Raw genomic sequence first — 20,091 nt, forward strand, 5'->3', positions numbered from 1 at the left:
TTGAAAAAAGCAAATACTGATAATAAAGAATGTCCGTTTCTTGATCTTAGTATTAATAAATCATATCGATAATGGTAAACTTAATACTAAAATTTACGATAAATGGGGTGATTCTTCATTCACTATTATCAACTATCCATTTTTAGATGGTGACGTTCCCTTGTCACCATCATATGGTGATAACAGATAACATATCACAACTGGTTTGTTTTGCTCGTATTTGTAACAATGTTTCGAATTTTAACGAAAAGAATTTTTATATAACCGAGAAGGTTTTCGATATCACAAGCTCGTAAAAACATTCACAATTTTTTTCAACCGATACAAGGAACTCCCTCTCAAATACAGATCACATGGGGCTTTCTCCCACATTCAAATATGCAGCCCCACTAGTATATAACCTAACCTATGTTATATACTAGTGATGGCTGCATATTTGATGGTGGAAGCAAGATCCTGTGTTCAGGTGTACTTGTAAATGATTAATACATGCGGGTATCTCCCACCATTTGTTTTACGGAAGTATTTTACACAAAGAACGAAAGCTCGATACTCACCGAATAAGTTAACTGTTGAATAAGCTCATTCGTAAGGTGTAGAAGTTTTGCCGTTAAGGACAGCATTTTTTGTTTTTGTTTTAACATTGATTCGCTCATTGGATCTTTATATAAAAATTATACGCTACAGTTAAAAGCAGTTTTCAGCATGACACGGGTTGTGTTCTTATCGTATGACTTATGATGTATGGCGTGTCAATTAAATGCTGGTAGTCCTTAGTTTGTACATTTGTGCAATTTATATTCAGTTCAATTCTTTACACTACGATACCATATGATGAATTGAAATCTCGTTTGAAAGGACTTATTCGTAAATCTTTCGCTGTTTCAAAAAATATGTTGTTTTTGGTTAAAAATCCACATATTTTTCTATAACATCACAGGACGAAGTGTGCTACACAGAAAAGCAGGTTTGCGATATGCTTGATTTCCTCATTGATAACATATTTGTCACATTTGGAGGAGATATTTTTAACAAGAAGTTGGTACTCCAATGGGAACTAACTGTACTCTCTTAGCCGATTTGTTTTAAATTCATACGAAACTGAATTTCTTCAGAACCTCGTAAAGAATAAAACTTTAAAAGACGTAAAATCCTTTAACTTAACATACAGATATATTGATGATGTAAAAAATATGGGTGCTTATAAGATTAAATGATGGAAAGAATGCTCGACCCTCCGCTTGATTTCATTTTTTTTTTCGCAATAAACATGAATTCAATCGATGTACTGTTGAGATTAAAGGCATTTTTGCGTTACAGTTTCAATCAGTTATAAGTATGCATAAGGTAGTACCAGAAAGGTATATAAGACACCTACCTTTCGTCAAAGTGCCCGTCCGCGATCTTGCGTTATCGAAAACAGGTCCCAAAAAGATCTAAACTGGGCTTGTTCGGGACAGTGTTGAAAGGACGTCGATGTACATCAGAATAAACATTAGTGTAACTCGGATGTGAATAATGGGGTTTTATTACATGTAAAATAAGTTTCTTTACTCTCCTTTACAATCAAATCACAACAGGTTTACACGATTTTCTTAATTGATTTTTCATTTTAATCCACGCACTTTAATTCAGACTACAAGTACAGCTCTTTTAAAAACTCCGCAAACGCAACATTAGTCCACACTTTTAAAATTTTTACTATGCTTTAACGTTACGGTAATAGTAAAATGATATTAAAGCTACAACTAGAAATACGCCAGACAGACAACATGCCACAGTTACTCCCATCAATAGGTCTTCATGTCGTTCAGCATCAATATCATGGTGTGTGTAATATGTCACCACTGAAAAATATTATAAATACTTAGTACATGTTTTGCTGCAAGTAAATTTTAAGGCAATGAACAACCTTTTGATTGCAATGGTTAATTCTATCTGTTTTCTAACTTCACACCTTTCAGGTATTTAATACTGTCATGTATCCCGTGGAATGAATGGGTGCTGCCTGTAGCAGGTACAGCGGATATCAGCCCATTCTTTTTTTTTCAAATTCGTGATAAAACAGAGATGTGGAAGCATACAAATTAGATAAATACAACAAAGAGGGCCCTGTCTAGCCTTTAACGTAGAGTAAACGTGATAAAATAATGTCTAAATCTTCTCTTCTTTCAGAACAACAGTGAATGAAAATTTGCAGTGCCAGCGTTTTTGTTTTGTTGGTTCACTGTCTCTGGCTAGCTTTGTTTTGTGTTTTTAAGTTCTTGTTTATAAACATAATGATTAGGTTTTATAACATGTTCAAGAAAAAAAATGCTTAAAGAAGAAGTCAGCACTTACAATGGCTTCCCACTTACATGTATTGTTGTCGGCTGTATTGTTTACAGCTTCACTCAATCCGAGATATCCGATGATTACTAGGAACAGTTGTTCACTCTGGTATGCCAGCATGTTGTAAGTTCGCTTATTATAATCCACTTCAAATGTATCTCAGGTTCTGTTGGTATTGTAAAGGGAGTAATATAGATCTAGTAATCATAAGGCAGTTACATCACATATCGAATTTTATACTTGATATACTACACAGACGTCCTTTTTATATATTTCTGCACAGTGTCAACTTTATTCATGCAAATGCAAAAAAAAATATATGTCTAATGAAAAGTTAAATGGTTCATTTCTCTTTTTTAAATTTTTTTTGTTAAAAGAAAAATAGGAAAAATAGAAAAATGGAGACAAATTAGTCATAAACCCACAAAATGTTTACAACATTAGAACAAAGACAGATTTACAAACACCTTAACAGTCGAATTTTGGAAGTTTTGAAAACTTGCCTCGTATGTGACGGTTACGAACCAGACATTAGGTACCATGAAAAAAATTTGCTTTTTTGGCACAAAACTGACGAAATTTTCTTATAAAACGGGTGGTGGTCACCCCACGCTATTGCTTTGCACAACCATGCAGACGAATTTATTCCAGGCCTCTGTTTCAGACAGAGCCCCGCCCCTTATGTGGTAGTAAATAAGGGAGGTTGTCATTGGATTTATCATTTTATGTGTCCACGGAAATATGAGACGGTATACAAGAATATGGAAGTTGGAACGTGATCATTCATACTCAACAAGAAACGAAGGGTAAACTAGTAAGTATCCGATTGCCAAATACAGTGCTTGAAGGTCAATACATACGACAATGAGACAAGATACCTAGTGAAGTCAAGACACTTTGCTTCAGGATCCATACGACCGTCACAGACTTTCGTTACAAATCAGCGGGTGAAGGTCATCGATTCTGTTTGTGACGTGATCAATTACGTAATCAACGTAAGCTATTCGTGATTCCTAATGACAGGTTCTCCAAACAAACCACGCCGGTTTTGTATTTAGACCAATACGTCGGTGGCGTACAGTAAATTAACATAAAAGTTGAATGACAATTCAAAATACAAGTGAAAACAGAAATATGTACACAATATGTAGAGACCAGAATAAAATACGATTACAAGTACATATGAAAACTGAGGCTAATGGAAAGAAGACAGCGCACAAAAAGCAGCATTTGCAATATGATCTCTCACAAATAAACCGCGAGTGACATCAAGTGCTCAGGAAGGGTAAGCATGTCCTTCTCTGCTACTGGCACCCGTCATATACTGTATCACAAGCCAAGCGAGTGGGTTGCCAACCCGGAAAGACGTGACATCAAATAACTTGTGACTGGAGGGATCTTGTCTCTTCTGCGAGATAAAAACTTCATATCGGGTAATCAGATGATAATGTAATCAAGCATTCTGGGCTTAAACAACCAACCAGAGACCCAGAGTAAAGTTTACAAGCACACCGATTTTCATCTGATCAATTTAAACGAGGCAATTTTGTACATACCGGCTAACGACCTTTGTAATGCCTAAAAGGTAAAGACTAAATCGATCCCTTCAAATTCATCAAAACCCGAGCATAGTGTGGAACCTAAAAATACAATTTCATGGAGCAGTAATTATCTAAAACGAGAAAATGTTATGTGTCGGCCCCTAATTTCCGAAACTTCCGAAACTACGCAGACTTTTTGTATCGCGCTAGAACTCTAACAAATAGGCTTCTGGAAGAGGGTTATGTTGCTACAAGATTGAAGTCATCACTACAGAAGTTTTATGGTCGTTATCATGAACTCATGGATCGTTATGGTGTATCCATCAGCACCATGAAAACTGATTTATAGTCATAGTTTTCCTTCCCACGTTTGTTTACCCTGGACTTGACTTTTTATGAGCGACTCGGCGGGTGTTTCTAAAAAAGCAGAGGACGCTTACCCTTCCGGTGCACCTGGTCCCTGCTCCCAGTTTTTAGTGGAGTCCGAGTTGCTCATTTACTTTTGTTACTTTGTATGTATGATTTTAGTTACTTTATGTTCTTTGTTGTGTATGTCTGTTTTCCGTGTCTGGTCTTTGTCCCTGGATTACATTCTTTTGATTACCGCTATAACCTTGGTTCCCTTGATTACTCTTTCTTTATGCAATTTCTTAGATGCAGTAATTAATTACATAAACTGATTGAATGATTGTTGGGGTTTAACGCCCGAGCAGCAGTATTTCAGCTATATTCAGGTGACACATAAACTTATATTTCCTAAACAGTAAAGGTTATAAAACAGTTGTTTTATGTTATTGAACCTTACGGTACAATTTCATTGAGACCCATACATTTTACTCATGCTACTATTATTATTTGGAATCAAGAAAAAACGCTTTTTTTGGGGATTATTTTGTTTATTTATTTTTTGTTTTTTGTTTTCTTTTTTCGTTTTCGTTTTGTTTTTGTTATTTTGCCTATTGCTGTCATTGCAAACATTAACAGGACAGAATTCCTCTTCATTTACGTCTGCATTACCACCGTGGCATTACTTTAACTAATATTGCAGTTATATACATTTATTATTCTTTCGTCAAGCTTAATTGATGCCTACTTTGTGTAATCTCTAACTCGAGCCTATAGCATTCATACTTTGCGCAGAGTTTTTATACATGTTATTTCATATGGGGTGATACCCATTTTAATGTGTTATATTACTCCTGAAAGTGTACATACATTTGTAGAGTCCTTAAATCATGTTTCAACCATTGTGTCTTAAGAGTCTGCTATTAAACGCTCTCGATAATAATGTTTTATAATTGAATATAATTATATATTGAAATTCCACCACTGAATTTTGCCACGAGTACATAGCCGACTCACTATTTGAAAGTAAAAGAATTAAGATCAATACTTTGTATAAATATCTGTTTTACACAAATCTATAAAATTATTGACCGAATCGTAGAAATTTGACTAATTTTATATATGCACTTTGGTCTTTAGTCTTTTATGTATAATGTCTATCTTTTTTTCCTTCGATTTTATATGAAGGGTGATAACAAAATTATCGAACTGGTAAAGTCATTAAGGAATTAAAGGTCCGTTTAAGAAATGGCAATATCACGGTAAAACTGGAAAGTTGGAAACCACGCAATGGTCCTTATTTGTTAAATCAGGTTTTTTAGCACACTAACCCTCCCGCTTCCAATCATTTAAGAACCTTTCTGTGCAAGAATCAGGCAAGGGTGGCCCATCATTATTTTCAATTTGGTCTTTTTTGCCTCAAATATATTCAATACATCTAGAAACAAACAATAATCTATTTAAATTTATCATAAATCATTCGTGACGTAGCCATTTTTCCATATTGCATTTCTACTAAATTTTACCTATCAGTATTTTAAAAAGGCAAATTTAGCATACACTGGTGGTTATTTCTGGAGGTTATAAAGTAATATCACTTGGTTAATGCAATAAAATCCTTGCGTTTTTCCTTCATGTAACACACCTTATAAAGATTTTGCCCGATTCTTCGGCGGCTCTGAAGTACTTAATAAGGTCTCAAATACAAATGCATAATTTTATATAGTGGCTTCTGTTCACATCTGGAGATCAGTCTATACAATACACATATGTTTATAGACTCTAAACGTATGGCAAGCCGAAGTGGACAAAAATCAATATTTTGTAATATTAGAAAATGATTTTTTTATATTACAAAATCATTCTTTAATATTAGGAAAGATTTTTTAATATTAGAAATTCATTTTGTAATATTAGAAATTCATTTTGTAATATTAAAAATTCATTTTCTAATATTTTATCACTATCAAATATGCAGCCCCACTAGTAACATATGTTATGTTCTAGTGGGCTGCATATTTGATAGTGGGAGCAAGTCCCTGTGGGGCCACTAAATCTAGACGAATGGATGGCGATGCTTACCTGAAGATCAATCTACAACTGTGAGTCAATGGACCGAAAAATCTGGTGGTCAGTATATAGCTTATGAGAAATGAACGGAAGGACCGGTGGTCACTATATAGCTCAGGAGAAATGGACGGAAGGGCTGGTGGTCACTATATAGCTCGGGGGGAATGGACGGAAAGGCTTGTGGTCACTATATAGCTCGGGAAGAATGGACGGAAGGGCTGATGGTCACGATATAGCTCGAGAGGAATGGACAGAAAGGCTGGTGGTCACTATATAGCTCGGGAGAAATGGACGGAAAGACTAGTGGTACTGGATTTGCCTGCCTTTTTTTATTCCATGGTTAGGGAGGGTCCACCGTGCACCCAAACTAAATGATGATTTTCGTATATATATATATATATGTCGCTAAAGAATATTCTCGGAGTCTTTACACTGTATGCATACCTTTTTACACCATTGGGTCAAACAGTCAAGGTTTTTTTCTGAATCCATTCTTATGGCGCCCAAAATATCTTTTTCAGTGTTGAGCATTTTGGTTCATGCTGATGTGATAGAGGTGGCAATTTTTCATCTAAATGGAGTTAAAATGGTTCATAGATTTATTACTTGGGCTATTTGAAAGCTAAGGCACTGTATAAACGGTAATGTATCATATAAAAGCTTGTTTGGATTGAGATATATTCACAAAATGGCCAAAACGACTGAAATAAAAGAAATTCTGAAAGCAACATTATCAACCGTACAACCACTTTGTATCATTTCGATCAACAGCAGCATGATACGTTCAACATTGTTTGTTTACCTGTGACATGTGCATTATCGTTGGTAAGTAAATCTTTATTATTTGCTTTTAATATGAAAGAGTAATCAAGAGAACCAAGGTTATAGCGGTAATCAAAAGAATGTAATCCAGGGAAAAAGACCAGACATGGAAAACAGACACACACAACAAAGAACATAAACTAAAATCATACGTACAAAGTAACAAAAGTAAATGAGCAACTCGGACTCCACTAAAAACTGGGAGCATGGACCAGGTGCACCGGTAGGGTAAGCGTCCTCTGTAGTTATGAATTGAGTTTTGATTTAGAATGATGACTTTATGTTGTTTTAGTAATGTCTCGTTTAATTTTATCCATCATTGACCTTTTCGTTGTTTTTTGGCCTGTTTTCTTTCGAAAAATCCGTACATAATTCTACTTGGTGACATCAATCGACCATATTACAAAACGTGGTAGTTGTTTACAAGTCAATCAAGATTAATTTTAAAGCGTTATATATAAGCTTTATTTTGATGTATAAAACATCGCTCCACATCCAACTGTTTTGGTGCAATTCACTCTTATTCTACCGCTCGTGTGAAATACATGATACGATCAACGTCCGATGCATGATAGCCAACAGCAGATATTCGTTTAGTGGTGATATGATCAACTGCCGTTGAGGAAAGATAATAAATACAAATTTTGATAGTGAACAGGAAACTATAATTATATTAGACAAATGTTCAGATGTCAAACAGTTTTTAATATTCACTCTCATCGCATGCAGAACAATGTTTATATCCGGCGATCTGAAATAATTAAAATATAACGATATTAGCAATTATAAATTAGTATTATAATCTTTCAAGAGAATTTATTACTCAAATTTATCGAACAAGTTCGGCGTGGCTTAATTTTCTTTTATTTTTTGCAAGTTTACGACGAATGATCCCGATATAATTGCCCCTGACCAACATGGGTTAATAAATTTGAGTAATAGATGTAATGAATTAACTTTTACAAATACTTATCACGAATTGTCTTATTCGTTCCGGTCAGATCAAGGATGAGTCATGGAAAACTACATATGCTACTATTGTGAAAATGGTTGTGATGAGTTTTCCTACCTAATTGAACATTTGAGTGTCAAACATAATGAAAAGAAATTAAGTATAGGGAAAAGGAATTGAATAGTTTGAAATGAATCTTGGGACCCGGAACAGAGTTGTCACTTATCGAGCTGTCTGAAAATTTACTGCCTTTTATAACCACTTGAAATTTATGTAAAATCATATTAAAAAATTTTATGTTGCTAACCCGTGAGTTTAAATAAAGTTTAACTGGACTTTGAATTTATTACTGTGGAATAAATTGTTGAAATCTCCACGGCGTCTACGGTACATAGAACAAAATAAAGAAAATGCAGTTGGGGGATATGCAATCACATCCTAAGCCAATGATATTAAGAGTCGGTGTCCGACAGAAATTAGTTTCTTATCTATCCGAGGGACATATACATGTTGTAAACAAGAGATGACAGTAAATTCTCACAATGACCAAACACACCAACTAAAACACCACCCACCGAGTAAAACTCCGCAAAAACACAAACACACAGTGAAAACAACAAACCGATATATATATATAGGAACTCGGCATAGCCAGACTTGGTACCGGCACTAGAAAAAGCCAGTGGGTTGAGCAGGTTTATGCAGCCTTCCTGAGAAGTGTCAGTCCGAAGGTTTTTGCTGACAAAAATCATGCCTGACTGACACCATTTGCCACCATGTCATTCCGAAGTCCAACACAAAATTTGGGATTTTGTTGTGTAAGTTATAGAAGGAACTGACAAAAAGTCCGAATGACTGACATAATATTATTCTTTTCCCAAACTCTGTTTATGGGTACCGAAACCTCACATTTTCTCTGGCTATCCCGTTTCCCTGTAATGTAGAAACAAACGAATAAAACCGAAACAAATAGACATCTAAATGGTTGGCCAATTTTTCAACATACAAAGAAGAACTTGGAAAGAAAGGTAAAAAAGTGCTCGTCATTACTATTGCTGATTATGGGGAATTGATTATTTACACCCTTTTCATTTATCATTATTGACCCTCAAAGTTCATCGCATTATCTGCTGATGTATTGCACTTTATTTTCGGAAGATTGGACCCACCAACATTTATAATAAGCAATTCAAGCTATGCCTCATAGTGCAGTGAAAATTGGAAAAAAGTTTGAAATGTTTGGACAGATATACTCTTTCAAAAGAAATTCTACTATCGAGCCACATACGGTACAGAAAACTGTTGTTACTAAACAAAAACTTAAGACTCGTGTCAATCAAAACATTCAATATCTTCACAATTTTACAGAAAACGACAGGTTTGACATTTTACAATACAGCTTTTGATCGTATCATAACACTGCTGTTGAATTTATCACGAAGGAAAATATATCGATGATCGTACGAGTTTTTTTTCGCAGAAGTCGTTATATAAGAGCGAATTACACTAAAACGGTTGAAGATAGGATAATGTTTCATACCTCAAAATGAAGGTTATACATAATACTTTCATATATATGATCATTGATAATTTGGAAAGTACGTAGTTTTATAATATAATTAGTGGAAGTTCATTACGTTAAGGTTTGATGTGATCTTTTGAACAAAAAGTGGTTCAAAGTCTACGAAAATGCAGATGATAAGAGAAAAGAAATAGTCTCATAAAATAGCATATAATCATCATTCTCACTCAAAACACAATTCATAACTTTCATATTAAAAGTAAATAATAAAGATTTACTTACCAACGATAAGTACATGTCACAGGTAAACAATGTTGAACGTATCATGCTGCTGTTGATCGAAATGATAGTGGTTGTACGGTGGGATTATAATATTGTAACCCCAAAACGAGAACGTAGATATCAGAGACATTGTTTTTTTTATACTATAATGGCCCAAATTTGAGTTTTGCAGTGTTCGTATTTTGTGAATATGCATTTTGTTTCATATCGACCTGTTTTCTAGGGGTAAGGGAAAACATTTTCAATTTTCTTGGAAAATTCCTACAATAAGCTTTTCATTGTTTCCTTGTCAATATAATGGAGTTATCTATCGGATGACACCAAATTTAAGACGTTTTCGTCGTGCAATAACTCGAAGAGTCCAATTTAAAATATTTTTTTTTTAACTTCAAAGAAATTTGAATTTTAAGCGCCACAAGTCATCGAAAGAACCCCTGAAGTATAAGTTGTGATAATACTTAATAGAAAATACCAAATAAGCATTTTAACTGAAGCTTAAAAACTCTATAGCCAGTAGAAGATTGGACATGGAAAATTATTAACTTGTACCATTTTTGGTGAGATAGGGGCACATTCACTGCATGTAACTCAATGACCGTATGTTTCCCTAACTTTCGTGGTACTACTTGAAAGCGAAGATATTGGGCTGCCTGTTGATACCATAATATATACATTTTTTTAGAAGTAAAAAGATTGGCATAAAAAGTGGCAAAAATACAAAAACGTTTATTATTCAGACTACAAATTTATTGTAAATAGTAGGTATTAGGGTGCCTGACAATCATATTGGAGTTAATGAGTGTATTGGGGGGGGGATATCTCAGCCGACGTTCTATTTTGATATTTGGTTTCAAGTACTTCTTGTATATATATTTTTTTAAATCTTGAAATTTCTAAGCAGATGGTTCCAATACTGTTGATGAGAAGTTAATCACTGAAACAGCTGTACAGCATACCGAAATTTCCAATTTTTATATGACTGGTATTTTTAATTCAGAAACCACTGGACTCAATTCAATAGCTGACGGACCACGGATATCTGAAGGTATTCACCAACCTGGTTGTCAGAACGATGCATCTAAATACCGAAATTTACAACACAAAATTGAAAACCCTTAAAATACTGAGGCTTCAATCATTGTATTAAAAATAGAGATACATGTTGTAACACCTTTGATATTCTAAGGTGGAACTCATCTGTGCTGGATTTTCGCTTTCTATTGCAATATTTTTGCTTTTGAATACTATCTATAATTTATTTTCAAATCATGAACATCCTTCTCAAGTATTTAATTCCAATGTTGCTTAAAACATTTTTATAGCATACAGAAATTTGATATATTAAAATATATATAATTGGGATTTCCCTTAATCTGTTTCTGTGGCTGAATTAAGCTTGAGTCAACAAACCAGAATATTTACATATTCAAAAATGTGATCAAGGTGCATCTTAATGCCAAAACCCATGTCAGCTTAGACAAATTAGATAAAGGCCAACAAAAAACACCTACACAAAATTTTATGTAATTCTTTTCATAATTCAATTTTAATATAATACTCATATTACATGTACAGTTTGATGGAAATCTCTATGATTGGGACAATTCCATTTGATTTTATTTTACACATATTATCTACACTCATAAAACATTGGAATTGCATATACTAATTTGGGACCTGCTCCCTAATGTTAAAACAAGATAAAACTGGCCCTATGTACATTCAATTCCATGCAGTGGAATGTCAACATAAAATTAAGTAAAATCAGAGAAACACACACCTTTTTAGACCTGAAGGAATTATAGTTTGCAAGAACAAAAAAATTGTGACCTAAATAATCTCAGACTTGAAAATTAATAAAATATAATTATGCTGGAAAAGGCTAAATATAATCGAAAGTTAAAGCATGGTAAAAATGGTAATTATTACTTCTGATTAAAGATGAATACATCTAACACCACTCAAATATTTCTTATTAACCATTCAACTCTTTGCTTAAAGTAAGTATGTATAAGTTTAGAAATTACTAATATGAAATAATAACATCTCTTAGAATCTTATCTATGATAAGTTTCAATCAAAATTTATATGTACCTAAGAAAAATTGTCTTTCACTGAATACAAAGTTATACACTCAGGAAGAAAAATGTTGAAATGTTATGCTGTATAGATTTATAAACTGATCTTATCTTGACTAGCTACTACACAAATCCAGAAAGCAATATTTGATTTCATTAATACTAACACCACTATCCACTAACATATCAACCAGTCAACCAACCTATAACTTACACAGATAATGTTTAGTGAAAACATTTCTTCAGAGACTTCAAATAAATTTATCACAACCACTGGGTTTAATTTGGGCAAAAAATCTAGACACTTGACTACACACCAGTAATTCTTGAAGAACTTAAACTACTGTATTAAAAACTTCCTGCTTAGTTTCAAGCGATAAATCATCTATGGTTTAAGACACTACATACACATTCCTATCATAATCTCTGCATTCAGGTTCCCCCTTTGAACTCTCAGTTTTCAATAATAAGTCTTTCAGGTTATCTCATATTGACATCACTATATGAATGTTTGTCATGGTGAAAATATCTTTAAGACTTTAATCTAACTAAAAATTATTTATAACCTGCCTAATCTAAAGACTGTGAACAACAAGGTACATTTTTGAAACATTTAAGCTTATATCAATTTACACAAACATCAAAATGAATTACTTCTTACTTTGCTTAACACACAGCAATCAAAATGGTATGTATAGTGTAGTCCCTCTAGTAACACTGTACCATCTCTTTAAATATACATTATAATACCCTGCCTTGTTTGTATGTACATTGACAAGACCACAGAGAGAATGTTACAGATCTTATACAGATTCAAAGTGAACAGAAGACTTAACTGTTCAATTTTCTGTATAGACCTTTTATATATATATATATATATATATATATATATATATATATATATATATATATATATATATATATAGGTATTGTTACTTCACTGGTTTGTAGTTAGGGGTCAGAGTTCATTTAGAATTACAAAATAATCTGTCAGAATATATTCTTTATGTGGTCTGACAATGACATGCTCTCATTTCAACTTATTTACAAATAATTTCAACATTGTAGCACTAGTCTATTGATAAGAAAAAAATAATTTACAACCAAAACAAATAGAAAAACTGCATTATCAAGTTACCATATGCCCTGACATGCTTATTACCAAATTCATAAAATCAAATGCCAATTTCAGCATTAAGATAATAAATTTACAGATGATTAGTGCAGTTTCCTCAATACCTTTCTCTCAAAAATAAAAAGAAAAGAAGACAAACTGCATTTATATGAAATGTTTTAAGAGAATTTTTATTAGATAAAAATTTCGGAATGTGTGCTTAATTCAGAAGACAGACCCATGTCAGTAACAATATCGCTAAATTAAACATTGACCTCTACCGAGAAAACTTTTATTTTAAATATAAGATAATTTGAAAAATAATACAGGCATTTTTTAAACCAAACACTTTAGAAGTAAGCAATGCAGCAATAAATTAAATAAATGTTTAAATGCCAAATTTTTAACGACATATCAATATGTCACATGACTAGGATTAAACTATAAAACTGGTGGGATGTAGTCAAAAGGGTTTGATTGTATGTTGACATGAAAATTGTAAGATGATAAAAGAATACCTCAAAAGTTTCATTTATAAATCACCGGTTGTTCAGATCCTTCTACACCTAATTGGTTCTTCTAGGCTAAAGAAATATGTGTATTTCCTATTACACCTTTGAAAAAAAAAAAAGAGGATAGGTAGGAATTTACCGTCCTTCTATGAAAGAAACATTCTGATTTTAGCAGAGCATTTTGAAAAGTAATAAAAAAAAGTTTTTGGGTCCACTATATTTAGCCAGAAAAAAAAGGATTGGTAGGGTAATAGGAAACACACATCTTTTTTTCATTTGGCCTTATATGGCAATATCTGTGTTACTCAATACCACTATTAATATGATAAATCTATACAAACAATTAATGTTTAGCAGGTTTTGGTACACTTACTTAAAATAATGTTTCTGACTACCAAAAATAATGTTAATATGTTATTATTTAGTTAAAAAACATTGGCCAATCATAATATCTATAGCAGATCCAACTATATTACTTTCCGGAATTCATTTGAAAATAGTTTACATTATACATACATTGACTTTCCATCAAAGATACATGTATTTTTATTAACTGAAATGCTGATAAATTTGTGCCTATTGAGATATTATGCTTCAACTTTCAACCCTTTAGCCAAACAAGATCAATGTTTTTAGTACATGAATTTCTACCAACAAAACATTTACTGACTCAAAAGAATAAGATATAATTCTTTACTCATATGAAACAACTCATCCACAAAATGGTCCAATAAATAATAATAGTTATGTCTGTCATCCACACACACACAAAATATAACACCTTTTCTAACAAACTCCAACAAAAAAAGTCAACGACGCCATGTATAATATATAATGACATATTGAAATGATTTCTCTAAACTATTTGGTGAGCAATAGATTCAATTTGATAATTTGCTTTCAATGATGATAAAACATATTTCAGTACATAAGGTAAATTTGTTTTCTAGTTTTTACAGATGTCTTTATTTAACTGGTTACAGTAGTACTGTAAAAGTCACAAAAAAAAATAAAAGCATTTTAATCATCAACTGAAATTAAACCTTTCTCTGTTTAATTTAGACTTACATTGATTTCATAACCAAATAAATACAGACTGTACAAATAACATAAGTTTAATCCAGTATTTGGAAACATTACTACAGACACATCATATGAAATTAGAAAAAGATGAAGGACAAGAGAAAAGAAAAAGTACAACATGATGAAGTATAGACAGAAAAAAGAACAAATAACAAAGAAATACTAAACAGAGGAAACTTACTTGCTTTTTTTTTGAACTTGAGAAATTCGCCTTGAGAACAAAAACTTAAGACATCAATTTAAATGAACTTGCATATAAAAAACAAAAACAAATTAACAAATTTAAAATCTGACATGCAGGGGAGACGACAACTGACTGCTAGTACTCTATCATTAAAAATAAATATATAAAACTCTGTAGTAGGAGTGAGCTGACGTCGCGGCAGGTCCCGTAGATTCTCATCACAGTTTCTCGCCATGCTTTAGCAATTATTTTGGCGACGGACGTTTCAGCACCACCTTATACAGAAGTCAATACTGCAGATATCTGTCAGTTTTAAGGCTAATTCACATCACAGACACTGATTAAATTATTAACTAGTTTCATACTGGACCATTAGCAACAGGTACTATGACACTATCAGTCTTTTCTTCTTTGGTTTCAGAACTGAAAAAAAAAAGAAAAAAAAGACAAATAAAAAAAAAGTTAGTGAAGTTCTATAAAAAAATTACCTCATTCAGAATGATTTTCTAACTTGTGCAAAAATTTTCCTCCTGAAGATAATCAACAGTAAATGTATTGATAGAGTGTTATGTTAAGAAGCAAGTCATACTATTTATCCTTGAAAATTTAACTTTTTTTAAAAATCTGTCCACAATGTCAAGTAATTATGATATCATCCTTATACATGCATAAGATGGAGTGATATGACAGCTATTGTCATTAGTTCTTCTATAGAGTTTGTGATCCATATATCGCCGACAATGATTCTGAATTTGATCTATCTTCATAAAAGGTCAGAATTACCTAGAATCCTCTTCAAAAGACAGTTTAGTAGAATTTGTTGTGGATGGACCATTCACTTCTACAACATTAACTTCAACATTTTTATCTGTTTTTAGTAGCCCTGTTGATGCTAAAAAACTGAAAAACAACAAAATACATGAAGTTTATACACAACACAAAGAACCTGATTAAAGACATATGGCTTAAATTTTCATGCTACACATATCCATGGTTAGTAATGCTTGTCAAATAAAACAAGTACTTCATATATTAAAGAAAATATACATGTTCTACTTGTTGTTTACAAACAAGGATAGTAAAATGTTAGGGCCAAAATACAAAATCAGTTTATTTGATAATAGCTGGACCAATCTGATTGGGATTATTTATTCACCATTTGTTCAAAACACATCACTAGCAGCAGTAACTTCTAATAATTCTGAACTAGCATTCATAGGAAGCCGGTTATTTATAGTTAAGAACTCATCAATTATCTGCATATGAAAATGATGAAAAATGAGCACCCCCAGACACACAAAATAAGATTCAATGAGTGCTAAATGAAAGCTAGAAATACCATGAGAAAGCTCCAAAAAATAATACTTCCTGCTTTAAAAGGACCAATAATCAACCCTAGCAATGGTCTCACTAACCACCTCTGGGTCAATTGGCCACCCCCCCCCCCTATGTAGTACATGTACCAAAAACACACTGAACCTAGACATATGCAATGCAAGTGCATTATTTGTGTCTTTTATAATTAAAAGTAGTCAAAATAAAGCTGAGAATGTGTACTTTAGAATCATATATGTAATTAACTACAAAAGTGTATGAATATTGTTTACATGTGTGAGTAATTTGCCTCCATGCTGTCAGTTAGCAGAACAGGTAAAAGTGTGGATTTTCAGTATTATTTATTCAAGTAAATTTTGTGAAGAATTTCCACAATCATTGTACCATTAGCATAATGATTTTGGAAGCCTTATTTTCCTAACTTTGCAACGGTATGCAACTTTAAGATGTCATTTGTCCTGGGAATTCACAGTGAAACTTTGAAAATAACTTTTTTAACATGTAAAGTAATGGAAATGTTAGAAGTGGTTAGTGAGACCATAATCTAAAGTAAGGCATATTTCAGAGAAATGCATAATTTGAGGAAAATTGCCTTTACTGGTCATTATTTCCATTTTCCCATAAAATCAGTATGGTGATATTGGTAATCTGGCTATATTTTAAAAGGTGCATGTGCAAAGTATTTTAAAAAAACAACATAGCAACAAGATTTTTATCAGTAACAGTGACTCATAACTTGACGTCATCCATGAAATACACAACGTCACTGCTTGGGATATTCAAAGTACTCAAACAGTCACACAGCACAGACTTAGAATAACACAGTAATGAAATAGGTATGATATAAATTGTTGAAATCTGTTCTTTTTTCATAATGATAAATGATATTTACAATTACAACCTCTTGAATTATCATAGGTATCAATTTGGTGTGACAAGTTAGTTAAAATTGTAATTTTTTAGTAATTTAGGGAAAATACCACTGAGGAGTATGATATAAAAAGGACCATTTCTTTGTAGTCCTATGTCTGATTTTGATAGTTTTGGTCTTATTAGACTCAAAATACCACAAGCTTTCATAAAATGTAAAAAAAAAAACATAAAAACTCATAAAATGTTTTTAAGGTCTCACTAACCACTTCCGGGTCAATTGGCCATCCCCCCTATGTAGTACCAAAAACACACTGAACCTAGATATATGCAATGCAAGTGCATTATTTATGTGTATTATGATTAAAAGTAGTCAAAATAAAGCTGAGAATGTGTACTTTAAAATCATATATGTAATTAACTACAAAAGTGTATGAATATTGTTTACATGTGTGAGTAATTTGCCTCCATGCTGTCAGTTAGTAGAACAGGTAAAAATGGGGATTTTCAGTATTATTTATTTAAGTAAATTTTGTGAAGAATTTCCACAATCATTGTACCATTAGCATAATGATTTTGGAAGCCTTATTTTCCAAACTTTGCAACGGTATGCAACTTTAAGGTGTCATTTGTCCTGGGAATTCACAGTGAAACTGAAAATTACTTTTTTAACATGTAAAGTAATGGAAACGTTAGAAGTGGTTAGTGAGACCAATGACCAGACATTCATTACAGTGGATTCCACTTAAAAGTTATTGCATACCTGTTAATCACACAGAAACTTTTCCCAACTTATCTATACAACACATTCCTCTCATTTGCATAACATAAATTTCCTCTCAACTTCATAAGCATTTTTTCAAAACTTACTAAAAAATGCAGCTAAAACAAAAATACTTTACTGGCTTATAATTTGTTCATAACAATATTTTCTGTTTCCTTTGACTATTCACGAAGACAGGCATCAAAAGAATATATCCCATTTCAACATTGAAAATACTGGGTGATTTCCCTTAAAATGTTACTTTCTGTTAATTGCATATTATTTTCTGACAAATAAACTATGTAATTAACAGAAAATCACAGGAAATCAGTGCATTTACTTCCATGTTCACCTTCGTACATGCATGATATTGAACATTCCTAAAAATCCAATGAGCAGTGAAGGAGGAAATGCACATACAAAAAATGTGGACAGATTGATGGACAGACAGGAATGTGATTCCTATGTACCGAACGAACTTTGTTGACAGGGGTATAAATATATGTGCATTCCATTCATTGCTGAAACTGATTCATAATGAACATAAAACATGTATGCTTAATCAAAAAGAAAACTTTAAAGAGAAAAGGATACCTAATCACTCATCTTCTGAGTAACAACAAGCCATGTTGTTTAATGGTACAATCAGAATACAATGATGGTGAAGATAATATCATTACATCTCTCATAATAATCTAAAGACAAAAGGAACTTGAAGCCTACAATCAAGGTAGGTAAGCCAGGAAAAATGTAAGACTATAAACATATTAATTTTAGCTGTTTCAAGGTTGAAGAAATAAAGTTTTTTCAATAGTCTCAACAATATGCGATTCCTCTTTTTGATTTCTTACCATTAATATTTCAATAAATTAATGACTGTCTTTTATATGACATTAACAAATAGACAAGTCAACATATAAAGTTTCCTCTGGCCATTTTAATCTAACAGTATATTATTATTTAAAACTAAAAAGAACTCACTTAACTGCCCAAGCCAAAGCTAATTGTTGGGATTGACTTTTGACACTTTAACTGCATGTTTACGAATAAACTTTTTATTGACAATTCTCAGCGTGTGATTGACATTTACATTTGTTCTTTTAGTGAATAGAATGTTTGCACAGTATTCTATTCTTTGATTTGATAGGTTCTCTGTTATCATTGATACAAATCATTATATAAACAAGATCATGAAAATAGAAACTATAACCCACATGTTTTTTATCATATACGTTTTTATAACAGACTTATTATAAATTCATTGATTGCATTGAATAATAAGACCCTTACAGAAAACAATGTTTCTATTCAAAATTGTAGAAATGTGAATATATTTGCAGGTTCTTGAGGCAGCCGCAAAAATAGAGAAAGTTAGAACACCATGAAAATTAATATGCTTACAGTATCCATTCCTGAACATCTTGTACAGTTTGCTTAAAATTTACTTAAAGTGGGAATTCATCTACACTGTAAAGCCTACTACATTTAACAACAACAAACCAGATACAATTTCCCATGTTTAGGACTTTAGAACTGTAGATATTATTTTACATTTAATGATTAACTGAAAATAATCTGTGCAAACTCACAAAAAGAATACCCCCACATCAAATGGAACTTAATCATGTTGAACTTTTTAGCTGGATAATTGCCCAGTTACCTGATACTATTAATATTTATTAAGGCATATGAGCATAAATGAAAAACTTGTTAAAAATCTTTCATCATAATCCACTGAACTCTTCAAAAAGAGTTGTGCTATATAATGCTGAAATGTGTAACCACAATTTGGATTATCTCCCTTTGCGACAGTATGACAAAAATTAATTATGTTTCTTATGAATAACTTCATAGAATTGCTAACCCTCCTCTAAAATTTCATTAAACCTTGTCTTGTTGCCCCCAGACCTATACAGGATTGACCCTGGTTCCGATTTATTGGTTCTTGCAGCGTTAATCTTAGTTTAGGAAAGCACAACTTGTGTCCATCTGCATTATGACTGTGCTTTAAAATGAGGCTATCTGATACAGAGTTTGTTAAAAAAAATAATGATTAGAGAGCTGAAAGAAGAGGACATGAGTTTCCACTGTCCAAAAAAGTGAGATTTTTTAGGGTACAAGGTTCATTTCTTGGCCCCTTGACAGAGCAAAATTAATCTATAGTGCTCTAATTTGCCTGGAATCTGAATAAGAATGGTGTCTGTCACCACCATTTTTATTATCAACCCCATGTATAGACTACTTCCGGTTTAAGGCCAGAGGCCAAAAATTAAAAAATCCTCATTTT

At 32.5% G+C, this 20,091-nt stretch overlaps 1 protein-coding gene and 1 long non-coding RNA gene across 7 annotated transcripts in view; both read right to left on the bottom strand.

Annotated features, from left to right (window-relative positions):
- Positions 1 to 1,512: 1,512 nt before the first annotated feature.
- Positions 1,513 to 3,293, bottom strand: LOC148615032 (uncharacterized). 2 transcript variants are annotated; one of them, XR_015923823.1, is made up of 3 exons: positions 3,210 to 3,293; positions 2,358 to 2,497; positions 1,513 to 1,847 (listed from the first exon to the last, which is right to left on the bottom strand). It is a non-coding gene; the product is annotated as an uncharacterized LOC148615032 (long non-coding RNA). The 2 variants fall into 2 exon arrangements; XR_015923824.1 differs by having other exon boundaries at positions 3,192 to 3,279.
- Positions 3,294 to 14,248: 10,955 nt separating this feature from the next.
- The window catches only part of LOC148615033 (serine/threonine-protein phosphatase 6 regulatory subunit 3-like), a 41,781-nt gene continuing 35,938 nt past the window's right edge, over positions 14,249 to 20,091 (bottom strand). For 3 of the 5 annotated variants that reach the window (XM_088589629.1, XM_088589630.1, XM_088589628.1), the window contains exons 26-27: positions 15,620 to 15,736; positions 15,056 to 15,259 (exon numbers count right to left, since the gene is read on the bottom strand). In XM_088589629.1, the coding sequence (XP_088445755.1) occupies positions 15,196 to 15,259; positions 15,620 to 15,736 (181 nt within the window). In that variant the 3' untranslated portion in view covers positions 15,056 to 15,195. Of the gene's footprint in view, positions 15,260 to 15,619; positions 15,737 to 20,091 lie in introns of all 5 variants that reach the window. The other 2 variants (XM_088589631.1, XM_088589633.1) reach the window with 2 other exon arrangements.

This window comes from Perna viridis, chromosome 6, assembly GCF_037379345.1.
Source record: "Perna viridis isolate PV_CMFRI_1.1 ecotype Kerala chromosome 6, ASM3737934v1, whole genome shotgun sequence".
In the NCBI taxonomy this organism is placed as follows: domain Eukaryota; kingdom Metazoa; phylum Mollusca; class Bivalvia; order Mytilida; family Mytilidae; genus Perna; species Perna viridis.